Source organism: Sprattus sprattus (assembly GCF_963457725.1).
Source record: "Sprattus sprattus genome assembly, chromosome: 18".
In the NCBI taxonomy this organism is placed as follows: Eukaryota; Metazoa; Chordata; class Actinopteri; order Clupeiformes; family Clupeidae; genus Sprattus; species Sprattus sprattus.
In genome coordinates, this window is record NC_137916.1 from 4,540,191 (window position 1) to 4,563,827 (window position 23,637).

The 23,637-nt window shown below is 41.0% G+C and overlaps 2 protein-coding genes across 3 annotated transcripts in view; one reads left to right on the forward strand and one right to left on the reverse strand.

The window, feature by feature from the left end:
- prkcab (protein kinase C, alpha, b) overlaps positions 1–9,653 on the reverse strand; it is a gene marked incomplete at both ends in the record, with an annotated part of 156,448 nt that extends 146,795 nt beyond the window's left edge. For both annotated transcript variants that reach the window (XM_080856437.1, XM_080856436.1), the window contains 2 exons: positions 8,612–8,643; positions 9,490–9,653. In XM_080856437.1, the coding sequence (XP_080712563.1) occupies positions 8,612–8,643; positions 9,490–9,653 (196 nt within the window). The remainder of the gene's footprint in view (positions 1–8,611; positions 8,644–9,489) is intronic.
- Positions 9,654–14,391: 4,738 nt separating this feature from the next.
- Positions 14,392–23,637, forward strand: part of cep112 (centrosomal protein 112) — a gene marked incomplete at its 3' end in the record, with an annotated part of 140,830 nt that continues 131,584 nt past the window's right edge. Inside the window, exons 1-4 of the mRNA XM_080856433.1 lie at positions 14,392–14,510; positions 15,114–15,219; positions 15,508–15,698; positions 16,224–16,369. Of these exons, the coding sequence (XP_080712559.1) occupies positions 15,120–15,219; positions 15,508–15,698; positions 16,224–16,369 (437 nt within the window). The 5' untranslated portion in view covers positions 14,392–14,510; positions 15,114–15,119. The remainder of the gene's footprint in view (positions 14,511–15,113; positions 15,220–15,507; positions 15,699–16,223; positions 16,370–23,637) is intronic.

Sequence of the window (23,637 nt, forward strand, 5' to 3'; positions counted from 1 at the left end):
TATCGCTAGACTGTGGCCACTGAGCCTGTATCTAGTAACTACCTTTCTCAATTTAGTGTCCGGAATAGTTGTCAAATAATTTGCGAGTTTGTTGTCTCTTTTTAGGGCCAAATAGTTTTGCACTTTGCTTTGTTTTTGTGTTATTTCTTTCCAGTATGTAAGGTATATTTCTTTTTGAGTGTTAATAATTTGGTTTGTATTCAATCTTTCATGAGGGGTGTCTTGATCAATTCTTTGGACCAACTGAATGAGAGGACTCTTCTCGGTAGTTAGTTCCTGGCTCTTAAGGGCTTTGAAGTAGTATGATGTGGGATCACTTGTTTTTAGATGCTGCCAGAACTTCATAACTCTCTTTTCAATTTTTAGTGAAAGTGGGTATTGTCCAAGCTCTGCCCTGCATGCAGTGTTAGGGATTTTTCTTTGCATTCTGAGAATGTTCCTGCAGAATTCTGCATTCAGGGTTTCAATTGGGTTTTTGTCCCACTTTTCAAAGTTAAGGTTGGTCAAGTGACCCCACACCTCGCTGCCATAAAGTGCTATAGGCTCAATTACTGATTGAAATATTCTAAGCCAAATTCTGATTGGTATTTCAATTTGTATCTATTTTTTAATAGCATAGAAAGCCCTTCTTGCCTTGTCTTTTAGTTCAGTCATTGCTAGGTTGAAGGTCCCATTTGCACTGAATTTCAACCCAAGGTAGGTATAATTTGTGACATGTTCTATTTTTGTATTATTTAGCATGAAGTTATATTTGTTCTCTTGGCATCTAGTTCTTTTCTGGAATATTAGTATTTTTGTCTTTTTCATGTTTATAGTAAGTGCCCAGGTATTGCAGAGCTGTTGCACTATGTCTAGGCTCTGCTGTAAACCTTCTGGTGTTGGGGATAACAGAACAAGATCATCCGCGAACAGAAAATTTGAGAAATTTGATTTCTGTGTCATAAAGAGTGAGACCAGGTGCTTTAGATCGTTCAAGTTGATTTGCCAATTCATTTATATTGAATAGGGTTGGTGACAATGGACAGCCTTGCCTTACGCCTCGCCCTTGAGTTAAGTGGCTTGTCTGTTTATTCCCAATTTTGATTGCACATTTATTGTTTAGATACATTGTTTTAATTATTCTATAAATGTTTCCTCCAATGCCACTTTCAATAAGTTTTGTAAACAGACCCTCAAGCCATATTGAGTCGAATGCCTTCTGGAAGTCTATGAAGCAGGCATATAGCGTTGATTTATTTTGGTTAATATTTTTGTCAATTATGGTTTGTAAGGTAAACATATGGTCCGATGATCTATGATTTGGCAGGAATCCGATTTGGCTTTTGTTTAGGACACTGTGTTAGATAAGGAAGTCTGTGAGTCTGATGTTTAAGATGCTGCAGAATGCCTTGCCCAGGTTACTGCTTACACAGATGCCGCGATAATTGTTTGGGTCTAGTTTTTCACCACTCTTATAGATGGGAGTTATGAGGCCTGTATTCCACACGTCCAAATAGCCAACACTCAGAATGAGGTTGAACACTTTCAGTAGAGCCAATTCTAATTTGTGGTTGGAATGTTTAAGCATTTCATTTAAAATTCCATCTGGTCCGCTCGCTTTTTTTGGTTTTAGAGCCTGTAGTCTGTCTGATAGTTCTTTTTCGGTTATGGGGTAGTCAAGCTGATTTTGGTACTTTGAGAAAATGTTTTCCATGTTGGTCAATTTGTCAAGGATTTTATTTTGTTCATGGGTCGTTATAGGTTTGCTATACAGGTTTTCAAAGTATTCCTTCCATGTGTCACCGTTTTGTATAGCTGGTTCTACAAGAGGCTTTCTATGAAGCGAGTTCCAGTTTTCCCAAAAGGAGTTTGTGTTTAGTGATTCTTCAATTGTTTGTAGTTGGTTTTGAATATGTTGTTCTTTCTTCTTTCTGAGTATCTTTTTGTACAGTTTAAGTTCTTCATGGTATCTGAGGTGTAAATCGGCACTGTTTGGCTCTCTGTGTTTTTTATTTGACAGTTTTCTTAGTTTTTTCCTTATAGTTTTGCAGTCCAAGTCAAACCACTTTTCATCCTTTTTTTTCCTCACTGTTCTTTTTTTGTGGGTTTGTATGGCAGACATCTCTGCTAAGTAGTCAAATGTGTGGTTTATATGTTCTACAGCTAGATTAACACCTTTTGTATTGTGGGGATAGTATTTGAGAAGGACATTTTCAATAATTTGATCAACTTCAGGATGGCGGAGTGCTGTTATGTAATTTTCTTTGCTATCTCTGGTACATTTGTATTTCTGTCTAATATGGTATAGCTTGGCTGCTCATGTTTGCTGGGGATTTCTGTTCTTTTAAGATATGCCATTATTTGGCTGTGGTCGGATAGAGGTGTCAGTGGTTTGACTGTGAACGCTTTGAAATTGGATGGGTCTAAATCTGTTAACATATAGTCCACTGTAGAGCAGCCAAGAGGTGAGCTATAGGTGCATCTTCCAAGGGAATCCCCTCTCACCCTGCCATTGACTAGATAGAGGCCTAGACTTTGGCAGAGTTCTATAAGTAGTTTCCCATTCTTGTTGACTTGACTGTCAGAACTGTTTCGTGGGAAATTGACAAAATTTTGTGGGAAGCTCTGTCCAAATATGTGTTTGTTGCCATAATCTGCTGTAAAATCAGGGAGGGATCCTGTCCTTGCATTCAGGTCTCCACAGACCAACACATTCCCCTGGGTCTGATAGTGATTGATTTGGTGTTGCATTGTGTCAAATATGTCTTCGCTGTAATAAGGGGATTCAGAGGGTGGTATACAAACAGTGCAAACAAATATGTCCTTGGCCGTTTGGGTGAGTTGTCTCTTCATTTTAAACCAAATATGTGTTTCTTCTTTTTTCACAAGTGAAATATAATTATTGATTTCTTCTTTATGCCATATTATAATACCTCCTGAGTCTCTCCATCGTGTTACTCCTTTGTTTTTTCTGGAGGATATAGCTATTTCTCTATATCCTGTAGGACAGAGGGTAGCCTCATTAGTTCTGCGCCATGTTTCATGTAATATTATGATGTCAGTGTTTGAAATGTTTTTTTTTTAATTCAGCAGAATTGGTTTTGCAACCAAAGGTAGATGATTGAATACCTTGGATATTCCATAGAGTAATAGATTTCATAAAGTACTGTACTAATGTTGCAACCTGAACAAGTTTTACAAACCTTTAAAATGATACAAAAAAAAACCAATACATTTCAATCCATTACATAGTTTTGGGTAGATTTGTGGGTACCCTTTGAGTCGATTAATATTTATATATTAATTGTGCTGTTAACTGGAGGAAGGGGAAAAGGGGGAAGAGGGAAAGAGAAAAGAACAAAAACATTTGATGTGATCTTGTGTACCAGCATTTCTTTTACTCACAATCCACTCATCAGACGAGTACATATGAAGCTGAGGAGTTCTTTAATGTCCGTCAGGTCGGTGTTTTGGGTGCTGTTGGACTCTTTTAGTGCTGTGGCGTATGATCGTTTTTGCTGCTCTGCTGGGGTAGCAGGATGCCTGGTCTGGTTTCTCTCTCTCTCTCTCTCTCTCTCTCTCTCTCTCTCTCTCTCTCTCCAGATGGAGCTCCAGCTCGCTCGGGTGCATGACCTCTGGAGAGGGCCAGAGGGATGAAGGGATGGCAAACCAAAAGAGTGGAGACATCTTTCTCGCTGTGGTGATTCATGCTTCGCCTAGTGTGAAAGCTAAGCGGGGGGGTGGTGGTGGTGGTAATGGGGGAGAGTAGAAGCCTTCGCTGATGGCAGGGGAGGACCGGGCGGCGCTAGCGGCTAATGATGTTGGCTAAAGTCCATGGCCGGGGGGTTAACAGAGGGGGAAAAAAGGCTGTGTGCCGTTGCAGATTTTATGCAGCCCGGGACCAACTCTGAGTTGGCCCTTTTGAACCAGCAAGAACGACGGTGGTGTGTCTGACATCACTGCAAAGGCAAAACGCATTGGCACAAGGCAGCTCAGCAGATGGGTGGACTGGCTAATGATGCATGGATGGACGGATGGATGGATGCATGGATGGATGAATGGATGGATGGATGGAGAGATAGAAAGATGATACTCTGTGTGTCGATGGATGGTTAGATGGCCGGATGGATGAAGGATGATACTTTTGTCACAGATGACAAGCAAAAACAAGGACAGTCCAGAGACAGAAAGCTCAGATCGTCTCATCTGCCAGCTGCTGGCTAAAACTGAGGAGGCTTATAATCGTGACCAACACACAAGCCTCTTCCTCCTCGCTGTTACTAGCTGTTGTCCCTGCCTCACACCTACTTTCTCCTCTTTGCTCTCTCACATTCTGCATTTTCCCTGCCTCCTCCTCCTCCTCTCTCTTCCCATCCACTGTGCTGTCCTCATTCCCCCTCTCTTCTTCCAGCAGGTCAGGTGTGCAGCAGCAGCAGCCGCAGTAGCAGCCCTGTGTGGCTCTGTGCTGGCTGCCAGTGTGAGGCCAACCCCAGCAGACAGGCATGATGGATCGCAGGCAGAGCCTTCGCTAGTAATTACAGTAAACAGGCTTTGCTGCATGCACACCTGAGGGACCAGGCCACAGCCCACATGCACACACACAAAGAAAGAGAAAAACAGAGAGAGATAGAGAGAGAGAGAGAGAGAGAGAGAGAGAGAGAGAGTGTGTCTACGTAGGTTTAGATTGCTTTTTCCTTGTATTCCTTATTCTTTGGATGACTGCTTGGGCAATCCAAATGCCTGATTTGTTATGCCACTAAAGCAATTGAATATCAATTCAGAGGCTGATCCATGCGCTGCACTTTATCTCACTTGTAAAGGCAGCAAATACAAAATGTGCCGAGATAAAACAATGAATAGCCCTGGCTGCACTGCCTTGAAAGTATGGATCGATGGATGGATGGCAAAATGCATTAACAGTCAGACTTAAAGAAGAAGCAAATTCATAGAAATAACAATTCCCTTACAAGTTAATCCCAAAAACAACAAGGTAGACAAACTGTGTGTAAGCTGTGTGGGCAGACACTGAGAGATACACCTGTCCACAGGTAGTGTATACCGCGATAAGGCAAGAGGACACGGTAATCATTCTGAATATTTAAACAGGAGTTGGCGTTCACGCTTCACTCTCACAGTCGACTCCACCCAAACAGTGCCAAGGAAATGCACCTCACATTGGAACTTATCAGCCCAGAGACCCAGGCATGGATGTGTCAAAGTGTGTGCCTGTCTGTCAGTTGACTGGTATGGGATGGCTTATTCAGCCATATCCCATTCCCCCACTCTCCAGCACTGTTCACATGTGCCCTGTACACATACTGAACTCTTCATAAGTGCCCTGTTCACATACTCTACTCTTCACATGTTCACATACTGAACTCTTCACATGTTCACATACTGAACTCTTCACATGTTCACATACTGAACTCTTCACATGTTCACATACTGAACTCTTCACATGTTCACATACTCTTCTCATGTTCACATACTCTTCACATGTTCACATACTCTACTCTTCACATGTTCACATTCTGAACTCTTCACATGTTCACATACTGAACTCTTCACATGTTCACATACTGAACTCTTCACATGTTCACATACTGAACTCTTCACATGTTCACATACTCTACTCTTCACATGTTCACATACTCTTCTCATGTTCACATACTCTTCACATGTTCACATACTGCACTCTTCACATGTTCACATACTGAACTCTTCACATGTTCACATACTGCACTCTTTACATGTTCACATACTGAACTCTTCACATGTTCACATACTGAACTCTTCACATGTACACATACTAAACTCTTCACATGCACACATACTGAACTCTTCACATGTGCTCCTGCACAGATATAAATGGCTTGCACAATACCACATTATTCACTTGATTTAAGAAATAGGACAAATCCAAAAACATGAGATCTATTCACATGTTTACTGACACCAACACCTCCAATAATAATAATACACTTTACTGTACTAAGAATCTAATACTATACTCTCCCAAGGTCAGTTATCTTGTTCCCCCGCAGAGCCGTAGGCCAACATCAACTTAGTCACTGTTCCTCATGAAACATTAACCAGTTCAACTGTCCTTGTCACTTGAGCTCCTGACAAACATGCCAAAACAATCAGCTGCTATTAGGGACACTAGGGTCCCATTTTTCCATCCATGTAAGCCAATAAAGACAGGAAATGAGGCCTGTCGTGGCTTTCTTTACCCAGTCTTCATCTGTGATTCATTTGTCTGAGATACCCATCTACTTCAAGGCCTTCACTTCTAGCTGAACGGAGGCAACTGCTTTGAGCTTGTGGCACCACAATGATTCAAGTGAACCTATGATGAGGTTATTTCTGTGTGAGAGCTCTCCTTCTCTGTATCACTGTCTGATTCCTATTCCAATCAGGCCCTCGTGGAGAGAGAGGTGCTGCTTTTGACCCACATTCGTTTGACCTCTCTTCAGTCCAAGTCTGGGGCATCACTTGCCTTTCATATTTATGTAACAGTGGAGCCGGCATCAGAGGCAGCCATGCATGTTTGCTCATGCCTTCCCTTTTTAAGCGTGAAAAGTGCTGTAGCAGAGAAAAGTCCCAGCGCCAGATGCTCCGCCACAGAAAAAGGGACGGATGAGCTGCTCCGGAAAAAAATGGAAGCGGAGGAACATCCCTGTGAGGGCTCCTGAGGAGACATTCCCACACTGCAGGGCCAAAGCATCCGACCAGGGACAAACCGAGAACACCGTTAGCTGGTGTCCTCTGGAGGGGCCCCTCCATGTCCCAATAGTGTGGCACGCACACCGGATGCAAACACGCACCCAATCAGCCATTAGCTTTCCATGAGGGTTTCAAAGATATGGATGCTTTGTGATATGTTCACATGTTCAAATTCGTACTCCTACTAAACTATTTTAGACTCACACACAATATCAAAGTTGTTGACGTGTGCATCCTCGACATGGATTAAAACATGTTAATATAATGCATGAGCCGCACTGTTGATCAGTTTGGATTAAAACCATGTTTAAAACAGAACATGGCTTCAACATGCTGGCTGATATTTGAGGACACAGTGGCCAGCAACATGAAGAGGTGATCTCAGGACTTAAGACACAACAAGAACAACACTTCCTCCCAGACATTTACCTCAGCGAACTCCGGCTATCTGCAGCCGCCTCAGGTGTCCTCTAGGAGACTCAACACTGGCTCGGACAATGGCAGCGTGGTGTTCTATTTCAAGGGATGAGCTCCAAAACAACAGGCTCCATGCAGGGGTGTCTGAGGCTTGTCCCTGTTACAGAGCATCTATTCTACATTGCACTGCGTAGTTTCCCTGCACCTGAACTGGGGCATGTGTATTTCCGTCCACAGGTCAACCCCAAACAAAATAACACACAGTCACACACACACACACACACACACACACACACACACACACACACACACACACACACACACACACACACACACACACACACACACAAAGAGGGCTGTATGCAAATGAACATTTAGCCTAGCTTATGGGGAAATAAAATGAGTTGGTAGTTTGAACTGGCTGCTTTTGGGGAAGTACTTGACAGAGGTCACAGAATATCATGAAATGACTAGTGTGTCTTAAGAGTGTGAGGAAAATTAAACATGTGAGAGTGAAGACACAAAAGTACTTCAGCACAACAGGTAAAGCTACCCTACCATAGATCCTATTCCCAATGCATGGAAGAGACAGGCAGAAAAACAGGAAATGGGCCACGGACTGACATGCTTCACTGAGCAGTCAAGACTAAACAGGCTTGATTTATAATGCCAGTCTGAAGAATGAAAAAGCTAGACACTGAAGACACCACTGAAGACACATCCTAGATGCAGACCATTCACTTCAGAGGAGAAGGATAAAACACGCACACTTCTCTGTGTTTACTCACTCAGAATAATGGGATTCTTTGGCCCTGAAACGTACACATTTGTACCAAGGGCCAGACATCCATTCAAGGCAAATCACCAATCTGACAGGTAAGTACTCTCTGTGAGCCAACACACCTTGTAAATGTTGTAATTGTGCCAGAGCCCTGGCAAGCACTGCAGTTTCCGCATTATGGTGGGAATACACAATATATATGTCATCATTACTTTACACACTGCCATAGCACTAATACAGTAGTACATTGGCACTTATCTGTAACTTCCTCTGACGGTTTTGTCTGAGAAGTTTTTATCGGTCTTGTGCAGTCCTTCACATGCACACAGACAGACAGACAGACAGACAGACAGACAGACACACACACACACACACACACACACACACACACACACACACACACACACACACACACACACACACACACACACACACACACACACACACACACACTCACACACACACACACACACACACACACACACACACACACACACACACACACACACATACACACACAACCCATCAAGAGAGTGACGCTTCAGAAAGAGAGAGAGTTGTTCTGTATGACACTATGAAGTATTTTGCAGTCCTTCCCACCCCAACACACACACACACACTCACACAAACTCTCTCTCACATACACACACACACACACACACACACACACACACACACACACACACACACACAACCCATCAATTTTACCTTGGCACTGAAATCCTTGCTTCCCAAATCCCCTGTAAAATAACAGAGAGAAAGCAAGTGGTCAGAGTAGGCTACAACAGTGCAGATGGTGAGTGAATACATAAACAGCAGATACACTCCAGATTCCTAACAAAATATGCCCTACATAAAGCTTTAGCATATGTACAACATTCATGCAATATATTGTGAGATCTTGGACAATCTGATCTTAAAAAGGGTAAAGATATTTACGGTAGAAAGTAAAATGATGAATAACAGTTTCACATATAAAGGCAATGCATTTGAACTGTCTTAGATATGATGCCAGGGATTAGATATTTCCAGTAGCATAAATCTTGTAATGCCGAATTTGATAACTCTAGCCAGTAGACAATATCAATAGAAGAGATAAAGCTATTTGCAGAACAGCAAGTCATATTTTGGTTTAGGCTACATTTTATTTCTGAAGGTTCGGGTAAACAGTGGACAGCCTGACGCTCCGAATTAATAACAAAGAAGTAACATCAAATGAATGCGCTAAATGCCTCGGTTAATCAAGCTGCTGTTGGGGGATAGATTATGTAGCGTTAGTTTACTTAGATAACTAAGGGTTTGGATTTCCTGGTCTAAATTATTAGAATATTTATCTACAGCGTAGTCAAGGAAGAGGAACTGGTGCGCTATGATCCGTAACCTTATGTTCCATCAACATCAAATGCACACTTAGAGTGAAGATTAACGTTGAAATATTTCTGTTCAACGTGTGTGAAGGCTAGATGTCTGTAAAAAAGTTAGAGCTTACAAAAAACGAAGTTGTGCTCCCCGTGAACAGCAAATAACTTTTCTTACCCTGACGCACGTTAACAAGACAGGTGCACACAGGTAAGAGTCAGACTTACCAGATGAAGTCTTTGCAATGGCTGCAGAAGGTCGGCTGTTTAAAAAACCTGGCGGTGAATTTATGATTTTTAACTTCATACACGTTTTTCTGCCGCAGAGCACCTTTGCGGGCAAATCGGTTAGCCACGACCATAGATTCGTTAAAGTGAATATGATCAGCCATAGCCAAAAAATGCGGTCCCGCGTTTCCACGGCGTATCACCTCCAAAGTGTCTTCACAGGTGTTTCCCCCCACTAACACTGAGAATTAGCCGACTGTAAGAGATGAGGAATGTTACTGTCAGCCACAGCGGATTTCCACCAGCCGTTCTTCTTGCATTTAAAGTGACGTCAATGGACTTCGTACTGTTAACAGTAAATGTGCGTGCGCGGTCTTCCCCTGGTAATTTCATAGCGAGCTGCGCCATCATGTGGACAAACATGTATCTATAAAACACAAGGCTCATGCCATGATGAAAAACAATTGTAGACAGGAGACAGTACAAACTATTTATCTTTTGCCACGTTTTGCCATCTTTTTGTGACATTGTCGTGTAGGCCTACCTCTGTTTCTTTTTGTGTCTTTTCTGGCGGATATGTGTTATATCCGTTTTTTGGGCATGCAGTAGCCTTTAAATGCATTTTTGGCCTGATTTTACACTACATTTAATATTTGTATATGCAAGTCAGAAAACCAGCAGGAAAGGCTATCTTCTGATTTTTTTCTGATCCTGTTACACGTCAAAGATAATGTCTCTCCTTGCCACAAAAAAAAAAAAAATGCACACAAAAAAAATGTATGTGACATGCGACCTGTCATTGAATCAAGTGCAAACTTAAATCAATCATGCCACAGACAAGTCAGAAAAATAGGGCCTAATGGCATTTGACAAATGCATGACAACGGAAGATGCCATACCAGTTGCCATCCCTGCCTGGTATGGTAGCTGCTCCGCTGCAGATTGCAAGGCCCTGCAAAGGGTGGTGAAGACAGCATAGCGTATCATCGGCAGCAATCTCCCTTCCGTGCAAGGCATCTACAACACCAGATGCCTGAGAAAAGCAGGTAACATCTTAAAGGACCAGCCACCTAGTCTATGGAATAGGCTACTCACACTGCGACCGTCTGGTAGACGTTACCGGAGCATATTATTATTGTATTAGCCTATTATATGAATGTACTCTGAGATTCTTTGAAATGAAAAGTGCGTTAAAAATAAAATGAATTATTATTATTATTAAGTGATAAGAATTTCGCTGCGCTGAAGCTATTTGGTGCATGTGACAATAAACACTTTGACTTGATTTTTTTTTTTATTGTAGACATTAATTATAGCCTAAGCCCTATAACTCCTGGCTCTTGAATTCACTACCTGCTCTTTCTTTCTCTCTCTCTTTCATTCTTTCTTTTTGACTTTCTTTCTCACTGATCATTGTGGTAGGTTATTGCACATCTAAGATAACTGATTATGAAATATATTATATTTTCCAAAATGTGAACTTGAATGAAAGTATCTTAAACTTGCATCAGTGCGTATTCTCCGACTGCAAAACGTATTTGTTTTGCTGTCACTGCTGTGATACCACACTGTCAGGTAGGCTACCTGGTTACTATTCATGCAACCATTACAGTGATCCGTACAGTTCAGCTCCAAGCTCCCAGGTAAGGCCAAAGCTGGGAATTGGTACAATTCGCATGTGCGAGAGTCGCCATTCGCTTCAGAATTGGTACAATTCGCATGTGCGAGAGTCGCCATTCGCTTCACGCGAATCAGGCACAATTCGAGTGGGCGAGAGTCGACACTTTGGGCGCATATGAGACGTTGAGACTCTTATTAAAGATTTTACTCATTCTCGTGGTTGAAAGTCGGTACAGAATTGCACAGAGACGGGCGCATATGAGACATATACGTTGTTGACTCACAAAGACAAAACAAATAGCTACACGTAGCCTATAAACGTTGTTGAGACTCTTAGGCTATTAAAGATTTTACTCGTTCTCGTGGTTGAAAGTCGGTAACAAAACAGAGACAAATAGGTACACGTTCAAGCAATGTCATTTCATGTCATTTATTTCAAAAACAAACAATCAGAGTGTAAGAGCTCTGGTTCCAAGACACAAAAAAGCCAGGAACCAGGTCTGATGGCCCATCAACCTAAACAATAGGCCAGGAGCCGCCTTGATGGTTGTAACCTGGTGCTGTGTAAACTAGCTTGTGGGTGTTGAATTGGTATTTTTTTTGTTCAGCCACTTAACATTCTATAGTGTATTCATATCTATTTATGTCATATCATGCCTCATGACTCTTACCTCATATTCATTGTACTTATATATCTTATCATGTCTTACCTCATTCATAACCTCTATTGCTACCTTCACCTGTACCTGTATCATATCTGCACTAATGACCAACTATTGCTGCCAATGTTACTACTGCTCATACCCCATATATCTTGTACTGTCATATCATACTGTATACATCCTATTTATTTTTATATTACCACTATGCAGAATACTCTGCACTCTTCTGCTATGGTTCCTTTGGTTAGATTCCGTTGCATTGTACTTATATCATATCAACATCAGACAGCAATGATCTCACCTGGTCTGCCCACACTGACAAGGTGGTCAAAGCTGCCCGAAAACGCCTCTTCTTCCTGAGGAGACTCAGGAAGTTTGGCATGAATCCAGACATCCTCACCAACTTCTATAGATGCACTATAGAAAGCATCTTGACTGTTAGCATCTCAGTGTGGTTTGGAAGCTGCACAGCCATGGACCGTAAGGCCCTACGCAGTGTGGTCAGATCCGTTGAGTTCATCATCGGCAGGAAACTCCCATCCCTTCAGGACATCTACCTTAAAAGATGCCTCCGAAGAGCTGGCAGGATCCTAAAAGACTGTCATCACCCATCCTTCAGACTGTTCACCCTGCTGCCTTCTGGTAGGCGGTTCCGAAGTGTCCGGTCTCGCACCCGCAGACTGGAGAACAGTTTCTACCCTAAGGCCATCAGACTCCTAAATGAAGAATAATGCACTCCTCACTTTACACTTGCCACTTTACTCTTCACTGGCTCACTTTTACTGCTGTTTGCACTACTTTCTCAGTCCAGCTCATGTTCAGTTTAGCTCATGTAGGTTGTTTATCTGTTTAGTATCTGTTTAATATGTGTATTTATGTTTAGTATCTATGGTAGTGTGGTATGGTGTCCTGTCTTAAGCATTTCAGTGCCCAGTCCAACTCTGTTGTTCTGTGTATCTGACAATAAAAGAGTTGACTTGACTTGACTTGACTTGTACCTGTATCATATCTGCGCTAATGACCAACTATTGCTGCCAATGTTACAACTACTCATACCCCATATATCTTGCGCTGCCATATCATACTGAATACAAATGCTATACAATACATTATCTGTAAGGTTGTGAGTGTGCAGTGGTAATGTAAGTTTATATTGATTATGTTTTTATTCAGTCACACACAGTAACAACAAACAAGTTCAACACAAATAATAATACATTCAAAGTGACTGAAAAGGCACAAGCTGAAGAATAATGCTTGTATTTAAGCCTGTCCTGTTTGACCAATTTAAGCTACCCATCAACATATGCATTTTTATTTTATTTTTTACAAGTAATACATGTAATGGAAATAAAAAAGCAAACAAAAGAATTGCCTCCAAAAAGTTAGTCACAAGAAGAGCAATGAAGCAAGATCTCAAATAAACAGCACAAAATCCTGCATACATTATGGACACTTGTAGCCCTCAAAAATTGCTTTAGCTACCATCCCTTTGAAAACAAAAAATGTCTTACACTTTCTTAAGATTATGTTAGCATCATTCCATAATGAAATTCCAACAACGGATATACATCTCCTTTTAATTAATTTTTTGGCATTTGGTACACTAAATTTACAGACATCTCTGAGATTATATTTTGTCTCTTGAAATGAAAAAAACCTTTGTATGCTGACTGGGAGTTGGTTTGATTTAGCTCGATACATTATTTGCATTATTTTATAATATACCAGATCATTAAATTTCATAACAAATGATTTCATAAACAATGGGTTAGTGGGTGCATAATAATCAACCTTATTTATTATCCTTATGGCTCGTTTTTGTAAAATAATGATTTCATTGACAGTTGTTTTATATGTCAATCCCCAGACTTCCACACAATATGATATGTAGGGAAGTATAAGTGAACAGTAAATAATATGTAAGGCCTTATAGTTTAACATGCTTCTTGATTTGTACAAAATTGCTATCATCTTAGAGATCTTTCCTTTGATATAATAAACATGTGGTTTCCATGTTAATTTATGGTCAATGACCACTCCTAGAAATGTTATCTCGGTCACTCGTTCAGCATCACTTATTTTTAATTGAATGTCCTTACCTATTTCCTTTTTCGATTTCCAAAGACCATGAATTAGTTTTTTATTTTTCTATTGAGTGACAATCTATTAACATCAAACCAGGTTTTGAGGATTTCAAAATCTCTTTCAATAGAAGTCAAGAGTTGCTGTAGATTACTACCCGAACAGTAGACTACATGTTTGTATCAGTTGGATTCGTAGAACGTAATAAATTACATTGCTTGACCGTGTGGCTATTTGTCTCTGTTTTGTTATTGTTATCTTTAATAAAAGTCTCAACAACGTTTATAGGTTACGTGTAGCTATTTGTTTGTAGTTCGCGTCCTAAGTGAAGCGCGCTTCATTCACAAAGTGGCGACTCTCGCGTGAAGCGAATTGTGCCAAGCGAATGGCGACTCTCGCACATGCGAAATGTACCCATTCGCAGACAAGACCTTAGCTCTACAGTTGCGAGACGCGAGAATTTGACAAAAGTTGCTATGACAACACGAGCGCGTTCCGGAAAACGGAAATGACGCGTACTGTCTGGGAAGCTGCCGAAGTTTGAACGGTTTTGTGATTGCAAACAAGAAGTTTCTCATCTGTTAGTCAATGAAATCCTTGTGTTCTCTCACCACATTGGTTTGCTGTTAATTATCTAAAGTCACCACTTTACATGTAAGAACTTAAGATATGTCTTGCTTAATTTGCTTTTAGATTGCAATTCATCGATGTGTTAGCATACAGGAACTGTGAAACCTGCAAAATAGTGGGCTAGTTATCTATGCTAACTAGCCATCTAACGTCAAATCAGTGTTTAGTTGTGATATCTTATATTTCGATTAACGTTGCAATGTTCCGGGAGCATTTAAAATCGTGGATTTTTACGACGAATCTATTCCCAGAATGAACAGGATTTGTAATAAATTCGATCTTACATATTCCGCTAATTTTCCAAAATATCTACTGCTTATTTAAGACATAAACGGTTTGTTTGTTGAATTACCTTGTCATAGATACGTTCGTTACCATTAGTTAGGTAGTGTTAGCTAACTAAATTGCAGCCCTAACAACTTATAAGCTTCTTGCTCACTGTTTTTCCATTGCATTTAACAATGTATAATAGTAAGGTCAGTACCATGCTGATATGTCATATAATGAACATGATTTTAACATGAAGCAAAAGCAACAAAGATAAAAAAAAAAGAGCTTATACGTCTATAAATACTTCCTATTTAAAACAGCCACGGTCAGTTCGTTTATTTAATCTTGTCTGTTCAGGCCACCATGAGTCAACAGGAAGATACCTTGGAGAAGCTGGACTCAGATTTTGATCATTATCTCGTTGACATGAAGCCCTACGTACTGAAACTTCCTAATCGATCAGGTGACGTAGATAACACGCTATGATATTCAAGCAAATAGCAGTGAAAGTGTGTAGTCCACAAATGTGCTAGTTTGCTGTATCAGTTTCTTTATCAGTTGTCTAATTTAAGACCTGACACATGTATTCATTTTCGTTTTTTAATACTGTGATTATATGCATAAATATTATTTTACATTTTACATTGACATTTTTACTAACTCATACATATAGAGATTCTAAAGAAACTTACTTTGTTGATGTATATTTGTCATGTATGTCTGATTTGCCCATTGCTGTTGTGAATGTCAGAGCGACAGCGATGTGCACTGTGGATAAAGAAGCTCTGTGATCCTGTGGCTTGTGGATCGGGACTGACGGGAAGGAAGAACCGCAACATGTACACACGACTGCTGCTGCACATGCTCAGAGGGGGTGTTCTCGAGGGACCCTTTACACAGAAACCTGATGGAGGCAGCCTCAAGACATTACCCACATACTTGGTAAACAGCTCTTCTGCATTTTCAGCAGTATATTTGCACATCCTGTGTTTTTACACATAAATCCTGTTCTTTATAAGTCATACTCTTGTAAAAACGAACTCAGTTTTAAATGTAGAGTATGGAAGAACTGGATACACTGTTACTGTTCAGCCCGCGTATCTTTGATGTTTAGCAGATATAACACACTGTTACAGATGGAGTGGAGTGCGTGTCTGCACTGCCAGGTTGCTCTGAATGGCAGCATTTTGGAGCTCTCCTGTGCTTCTCCAGCAGAGTTGCTACAACCTGACAATTTCACCACTTATGTGAAAGATGCAGTCCCAAGTCATATAAATAATCTAATCCTACTGATAAAGTCTCTCAGAGTTATAGTATCAAAATAGTATCTCACTCCTGGTTGTCATTGTGGTTTTAATCACATGGGATGAATCACTTTGCTTCATTACTGAATGTTGGCCAGAATTCAACTGTAGGAACTGAAACACTGAGGTGCATTAAGCCTTATTCCTTACGTTTCCATTGCAGTCCATCTACTTCGATGAGCCGCTGTTTGGTAGACCCCAGGAAGAGAGGCCTGCAGCCGTGCCTGACTGGGTGTCTGGTGAGTTGTGTCATGCGGACGACACGTGGTCCAGCCTGCTGAAGGACAGCTCACCTTTAGCACATCCCAGGTACTGGACTCTTTCCTTCAGTCTACATTATGACCTTTAGTGTGGGTTGGATCCAAAGTGTGTTGAATGGAGTATGGAAGAGATCAGTATATATTTTGTTTGTTTTGTGTTTTAATATTTTTCCTTATGTAGAAATAGTTATCAGTATGACAAAAACGTATGTGAACTTGGCTTCTAAACAAATGTATTTGTATTTGTATGATCATACTATGGGTTCTAGCAGGGTGTCAACATGTGGAAGAAAATTAGTAGTACAAAACAAAACAAATAATTGCACAACTAATAGCACAATAAGCATGAACCTTTACGGACTGACACCAACCAGGCTTCATCGCTAAAGTTAGTCTCTGTGTTACCTCCCAAGGGGTCATGATCGGTCACTGGACTTAGTTTGGAGAATCAATCAGTACATGTCTGTTTTTTTAGAGCATTTTCAATTTATGTAAGTTTGCAGTAAGATTGGGATATACTGTGATTCTAGTTTAGCCTGTTATGAATCAGATAGATTGTTAGTATTTGTGAATCAATCAAGATTAAGGATTAAAGTGACTGATATCTTTTCGGATCACATAACATTTCAGAATTGTTGTATAAAGGATAATGATTTTAACTGGTTTAACAGATGGCTGTAGATTTGAACTTAATAAGTGTATATGTAAGGCACATAATTGTAGAATAATATAATCCTTCACATAATATTAAACATTGTACACTTATTGCTAGGGTTGTCACAGACTGACAGGCAATGATTGCGGAGAATGTTGAGTTGCCTGATCTCACATGTGAGAGATGATTAGCCCAGCTAATTTCTTTATACAACACTGTGTAGTTGAGCTCACTGCTGCAGTGTCAAATATAGATAGTGACAGTCAGAATAAATTAACCCTTCAGAGTTCCATGAAGCCGTATCTGAACATGTGCAGTGCAGGGGTATGGCTAGTTGACTGCATGACTGAGAAGGGTTGATGCAGTAGAGTTCATTAGATGGTTAGAGTGTTGTGGTTGTGGTTTGTATCTCATTCATGTAGCAGGCAGCCCATTCACAGGCCTTCATTGTATTTTGGTGGACTATTTCCTTATCACTAGCAAACAAGGAAGTCGCAGTCCAATAATTACTGTCAGCTCAACTGAAAATATGGCGTCAATCAATCCAAAATGTAAAGAAGCAGTAGGTTGTGGTGTGGCAGAGTGAAATGCTGTACTAGAGTGGCAGAGAGACTAGTGAAGTGTTGAGACTCATACAGCACATACTAATTCTTACTATTGTTGACTTCACAGTAGAATCATTTAAAAGAAATATTGAAGACAAAATGTACTTGGCATTGCATGTAAAATAACATAGGCTTCCATGCCATTGCATGCATGTAAAATAACATACGCATCCATGGCATTGCAGGCATGTATTATAACATACGCTTCCATTGCATTGCATGCATGTATAATAACATACGCTTCCATGGCATTGCATGCATGTAATTGCAAAAAAGGACAAAACAAATGTAGACTGTTTGGTGCAAGGGTAATTATCATGATCAAACCAGATGCTTTACATGAGCCTTACCTATCACAGACTCAGTGCATTGTTTGCTTGGGTGTGTTTGGATATTCCGGTTGTGAAGGCCAAATCTTTGACCATAGTGTAGCTAGCGCTGTGTTATGCTTGTGCACAGTGCTATAGAATCCCACATAAAGTGCCTCACTGTCAGGACACTCCCCATGTAGGGCAGAGTAAGCTGTGTTGAGCTGCTTTGCCTCTTGCAGGTTGAACTGAATAGCTTGTTTGCTTAGGGGATTTGCATAGCCGTAGCAGGTTTTTCTTTTTTTTTTTCTTTTACGGTAATGTCCCTGAAACAGAGACTGATTCAATTCCATCTAGGTGTGTAATCTCCCCTCCCTCAGACTGATCGTCTCTCTGATAATCTTTCAGAAGTGCTCCAAGCACCGTAATTAATTCTTCTTCTAATCACTGAGAAGAATGAAGTAAGATTCAAATGATCATATTGAAATCACCTGTGGCCTTCTTCATACAGTTCTGTTCAAGTTTGAACTTTGAACTTTTTGAACTTTGAAGTTCAGTCTCCGGACCACTAGAGGGTGCCTGTGGACCCCATATACTCACCTCCCAAGTTTACGAAGTTCCAAAGTGTATCTTTGTATATGTGTACCGTGCTTCTGGTAGTAATTGAGCCTTTTTTACATTATAAACAGCATATTTTTTTTACATTAACTGAATTAATTTGAAATGAATAGAATAGAATAGAATCTATTTATTTGTCATTGCACAAGTGCAACGGAATTGAGGTGGCAGCTCTCAGACTTCAGTGCAATTGAAAGGTAAAAACTAAATCAATAAAAACATATACAATACAGATACAGATTTACACTAGAAATACTCAAAACAAGTACAAAAGCCACAAGACATTTTACACAACAGAGAGACAAATACAGGTCAGTTTTCGACGGATTTGGACGTACTTACAGGCCTTATATACTTCTTCAACGGCTGTGGGTGCTGAAAACTATTCACCGCCAGACCATTGGGTGGGGTAACGGCTTTTTGTCGAGACCGGAGCTACTCCTTCACGTCTTTGTTAGAAATCATTGATTGTTTTTTCTCCATCCTCCCATCTGTCACTGGTCTGACAAGCAGCTACAGACCAGTGCAGCAAGTGTAATCACATGAGTCTTGAAGACATGTAGCATTACGATAATAATGCTATATATTCACTTGAAAAGGCAAATGTATCTCCATAGTGATAGGTATTTTTTTAACTCCACTTCACGTTAACCTTAGCATTGTTGAGAATAGGATAGGATAACAGCCTTCTTCCTGTGTGCGGGAGTTTGTTTATCCCTGAGTGTGACAACGCGATTACAGGTGAAAAATTGGTATAATGGAAGTAGTTAAAAATAAACTGTCATCTGGAGAGTTTACAGTTTTTATCCATTGCTTTGGGCAATTTCACGAAACAGAAATTACATTCTCAAAACAACACGTGCAAACCTCGAAACCACTGGGCACAGCTTCACAATAGATTGGCATTTCTCATTCCTTTAATCAAATTGCAATTGTTTTAGAAACTACTTGCAAATGACAAGTACAATTGCCTACAGTTTGCACACATTTCAAATGATTTAGCACATCTGTGCAAATGGTTAGGTACAATTGCCTTCAGATAGCCCAATTACCAATTGAATACACCTTGCTGGTCTAAACTGACTGTTGCTTCTCAGTCAAGTGGTTGTTCTCTGCAAAACATATTGGCATAATTTCCTTGAGTACATCATCACCAGCAAAATAGTTCACTCTATTGTCAAAATCTTTCAGGCACATAATACCATGAAAAACATCATGGTATATCCGGTAATATGGATCTCTTGGATCATCAGCTTACAGTAATTTTCAGGTGCAACTAGAACTTTACTAATCAAGGGGGAGATTCACACATCCGATCACCAATCACACAGTAAGTTTAGTTAGCTGACAGGTCCTATCAAGGAGTATAAATGCTTCCATCAAATATCTAGAGCTGGACCAAGTTCAGTACAATTTATGAACATGGAAGCACCTGGCCAGGGAAACAACCAATGGCAACTGCCTGTTAGAGGAAGAGGAGGAAGAAAAAGAGGGGCAACGGCGGATGTCCCAGGCCAGCGCGGGGGCAACATCACCATATGTGATGCCATTTTAGAGAATAGTGTAGTCTCCCACATTCCCAGTCTTGGCCCATACAATACCCAGAAGCTCCAGGTTGTGATGTTAGTGTAGGCTATATCATTTTAGTTTTGATGTGCTTATTGTATGACAGTATAATGTGCTGTACGCATTTGCTGTTACTGTAACCACGATGTATGGCAATAACTGTAACAATTTCCATGGCAGTATGAGTGCTACCTTGTAGGCTATGCTTGATTTTTTTTTTTTCTGTTTGATACACAAAGTATTCTGGAAAGAAAACATCTACTGCAGTAAACATTCAGTGTCAAAGGACTGAGCCAAGATTGAAATGTGCACTTGAGGGATATTTCTATGGTCCACTGCCATACTGGCAAAACATCTAAACGTTTTGACCTGCAGTGCTTAAACAATGCCAAAGGGACTTTTCATTTTGGGGGCACTGACTATTAGTATGAGAAAAGGAATTAGTTTTAATTGATGAGTTGTCTGTTTTGGGAGAGATATGACCTTTTGCAGGTGTGCCATAGTGTTTTGATAAACCATCTAGGTTGTTTTGGCAAATATATTTAGAGCTTGGAGAATGTCCTTTTCTTTTCGGGAAAGAACTTTTCATTTTGGGGGCACTGACTATTTGTATGAGAAAATGATTTGGTTTTGAAGCTTGACTTAACTGTTTTGGGTGAGATATGACCTTTTGAAGGTGATCTATGTAGTTGTGCTGAACCGTATAGGCTATTTTGCCAAATGCACTAAGAGCTTTGAGAATGTAATTTCGGTTTCGTGAAATTGCCCAAAGCAATGGATAAAAACTGTAAAACAATACAAAACGAGGGGAAATCTACTGTATAGACATATTTCTAGTCAATGCTGGTGTAGTATATAGCGTGAGTTGTATTTAGGCATAGCAGATGCCTAGCATGTGTCGCAATGTGTCTGCAATTTAATTCCGTTCTTGCAATGTGAATTATTTAATTTCAATATGCTTATCTCGCTTTTCCGCGCTTGTGTGTTTAAAGGTGCTTGTTTTGTGTGAGCGAGTTCATTTTTCTGTTGATGCTGGAGTTTAATAAACGCAGGCTATTCATATAAAACGTATGTAAATGTGTCTGTAGTATGAACAGTAGAGACATTTACTCCGTGGGGCTCAGGTAGTTTGGACAAAATACTTTAATGGCCGTCAGGGGGCTCGGGCAGTACTCCGGAAAGGATGTCTTTGGGAAATAATGTCGTTAGTCGACCAATCACAGCCAAGGGGGTATCCGTCGCTATCCGAAAAGTTAGAAAGATCTGTAGGTGCACGTTTGTGTCCGTCCAGCTCTCCCAGGAGCTCGGATGGGCGTTCCTCCTGTGGGAAGGTGTTGCCAAGGCGTGCCCAAGTGTCCGTCTCCGTCCAAAATGCACAACTATGAATTTAGCTTGTGTGTCTACAGCTGTGCTGATTGAAGACATGAAGTATGGTCATGTAATGCAACATGATGAAAGCATAGAATAGAATAATGTATCCCTACCAGCAGGTAGAGATCATAACTTCATTAAAAAAGAACATGTCTTAGGCATTATTTAACTGTGGCAGTTTAGACATAGACACATCTGGATGCTTGCTTTGGTCTTAGTACCTAGTCGGCTCTGTGCCAATCTGTTTGAAGCCACTGAACTTTGTTTTAGTTGGCAGGTTAACCTGCAACAGAGGGCAAGGTGGATGTGCGTGGTAGTGCTTTCAGTGGTCGCCGCCTTATCTTTGCAAGTCAGACGTTATTCCCTCTGTCTGTCTCTCTCTCTCGCCCTTTTTCTCTGGCTTTACCTCTCACTTAGGCTACTCCAGGTAAAACAGTCATCCTTCTGCAGGCTTGTGTTTGCATGTTGTGTGTGGGTCAATGTGCTTTGTGTTGTTCAGCACACTAATGTTAGTGTTGATGGTAGTTTTACTTCCCCCTAGTTGTTTCTCACATTTACATTTGGTACATGACATATTCCATACGCCAGCACGAGGCATACAGGAAACTTTGCACAGCTAATTGTTTTTCCTAAGCAACATCAAATAACAAGAGCGTCTTTAAATCTTGGAAGGCACCAACACACTTAAATGTGTTTTCTCCTTTTGCTCTTGAAGATGGGCAATCCCTGTTCCCCAGTAGGCTGGCCCTCCTTTAGTAGCGTGCCTTTGACTGGGATAAAAGCATTCCTCCCAACCCACTCAGTTTCAGTGCTCCAGGCCAACAATCACAGAATGCTCTGGGCAGCCTCTGTGTGTGAGTGGGACTGAGCTCCCTGCTCGCCTCGCTTCTCCTCTCCTCTCCTATCCTCTCCTCTCCTCTCCTCTCCTCTCCTGGCCTGTCGTGGTGTGAAACACTAGGGGGTGTCTCTCTCTCTCTGTGCGCCACAGTGCGGACCACCTTGATGCTATTTGATACTCAGCACAGCCAAATGAGTGGAATTTGTGGAATTGCAAGCCTAGGCTGAAGTGCACCGGAAAAGGCCATTTTGGAGCTTTTTTTTTGCGTGAATGAGAAGTAGACTCAAACGTTGCTTGCATACTATCAAAGAATGATATTTGATTTTTCTAAAAACCACTTCTATTCTAAATACCACTGTTCATTTTATTCGAGAGGAGATGCCCTGCTTAAAGGTATTCATTTTTGTCTGGCCCCTCTGTTAGGGGAGTTCTAAATATGACCACCAGATGGAGTTCTTCTCATAGTTTGCTGTTGTGTGTTTAGAAGCGTTTGTGTGTTCTTTCCTGCAATCTTGGACCCTGTCTTCATCAAACCTTTATTTTCACCCACAGAGTAGACACTCATCCAATATCAATAGTGATTAACGTGTGTGTGTGTGTGTGTGTGTGTGTGTGTGTGTGTGTGTGTGTGCATCTTCTTGCAGAGCTCATGTTGAAAAGCAGGCTACGTGCAGTCTCCCAGGTACCGCTTCGCCTCTGAAGGACAAGCCCTTATTGTGTCTGACAGGTATTTTGTTAGCTTTGGCCACGGAGAAGGAGGTAGAGAGAACAGCTTGCGTCGATCACGCGGTTGCGGTATTGATCGATGATGATGTGTTTAGAGTGCGCGCCTAAGTATTTAAGTAAGACAACAAAACGCTCAGTCACAGTTCTTTTCCATAAAAGAAAATGGATATTACTTAGGAAGTAGTGGCCTATGTGAACCGGACACTGTGCTTCTGAACAGAGAAGAGACGGAGAAGGAGAGACTGCTTTTTGACAGTCTAGATATTGGATGCATAACTCCCCTTGCTTCTTGAATATCTGCAACATAGACACTTCATTTGTGCTGTTGGTGAAGGATGGGTGAAATCCAAGAAGCCTAACCTTACGGTTCAAGTCAAGCAGGTATGGGGAATTGGCAGTGCCAAGGCCTCAGGTGCTGGTATGGGAATTTGGCAGGTCAAAGTGGTTTGGGTGCAGGTGTGGGGGTTTTGGCTGTTTTGCACTCTTCCTGAAATGAGGTAGCTTCGAAACATAATATACTGAACGTGTGCTGCAGTCAAATGACCCAGGCCTGCGCTGCCTTTTGTTCAAGCAATTGGGAGGCTTTCATTTCAAGGCTGGTGGGCGCTTTGAAGTGTCTGGTAGAGCAGC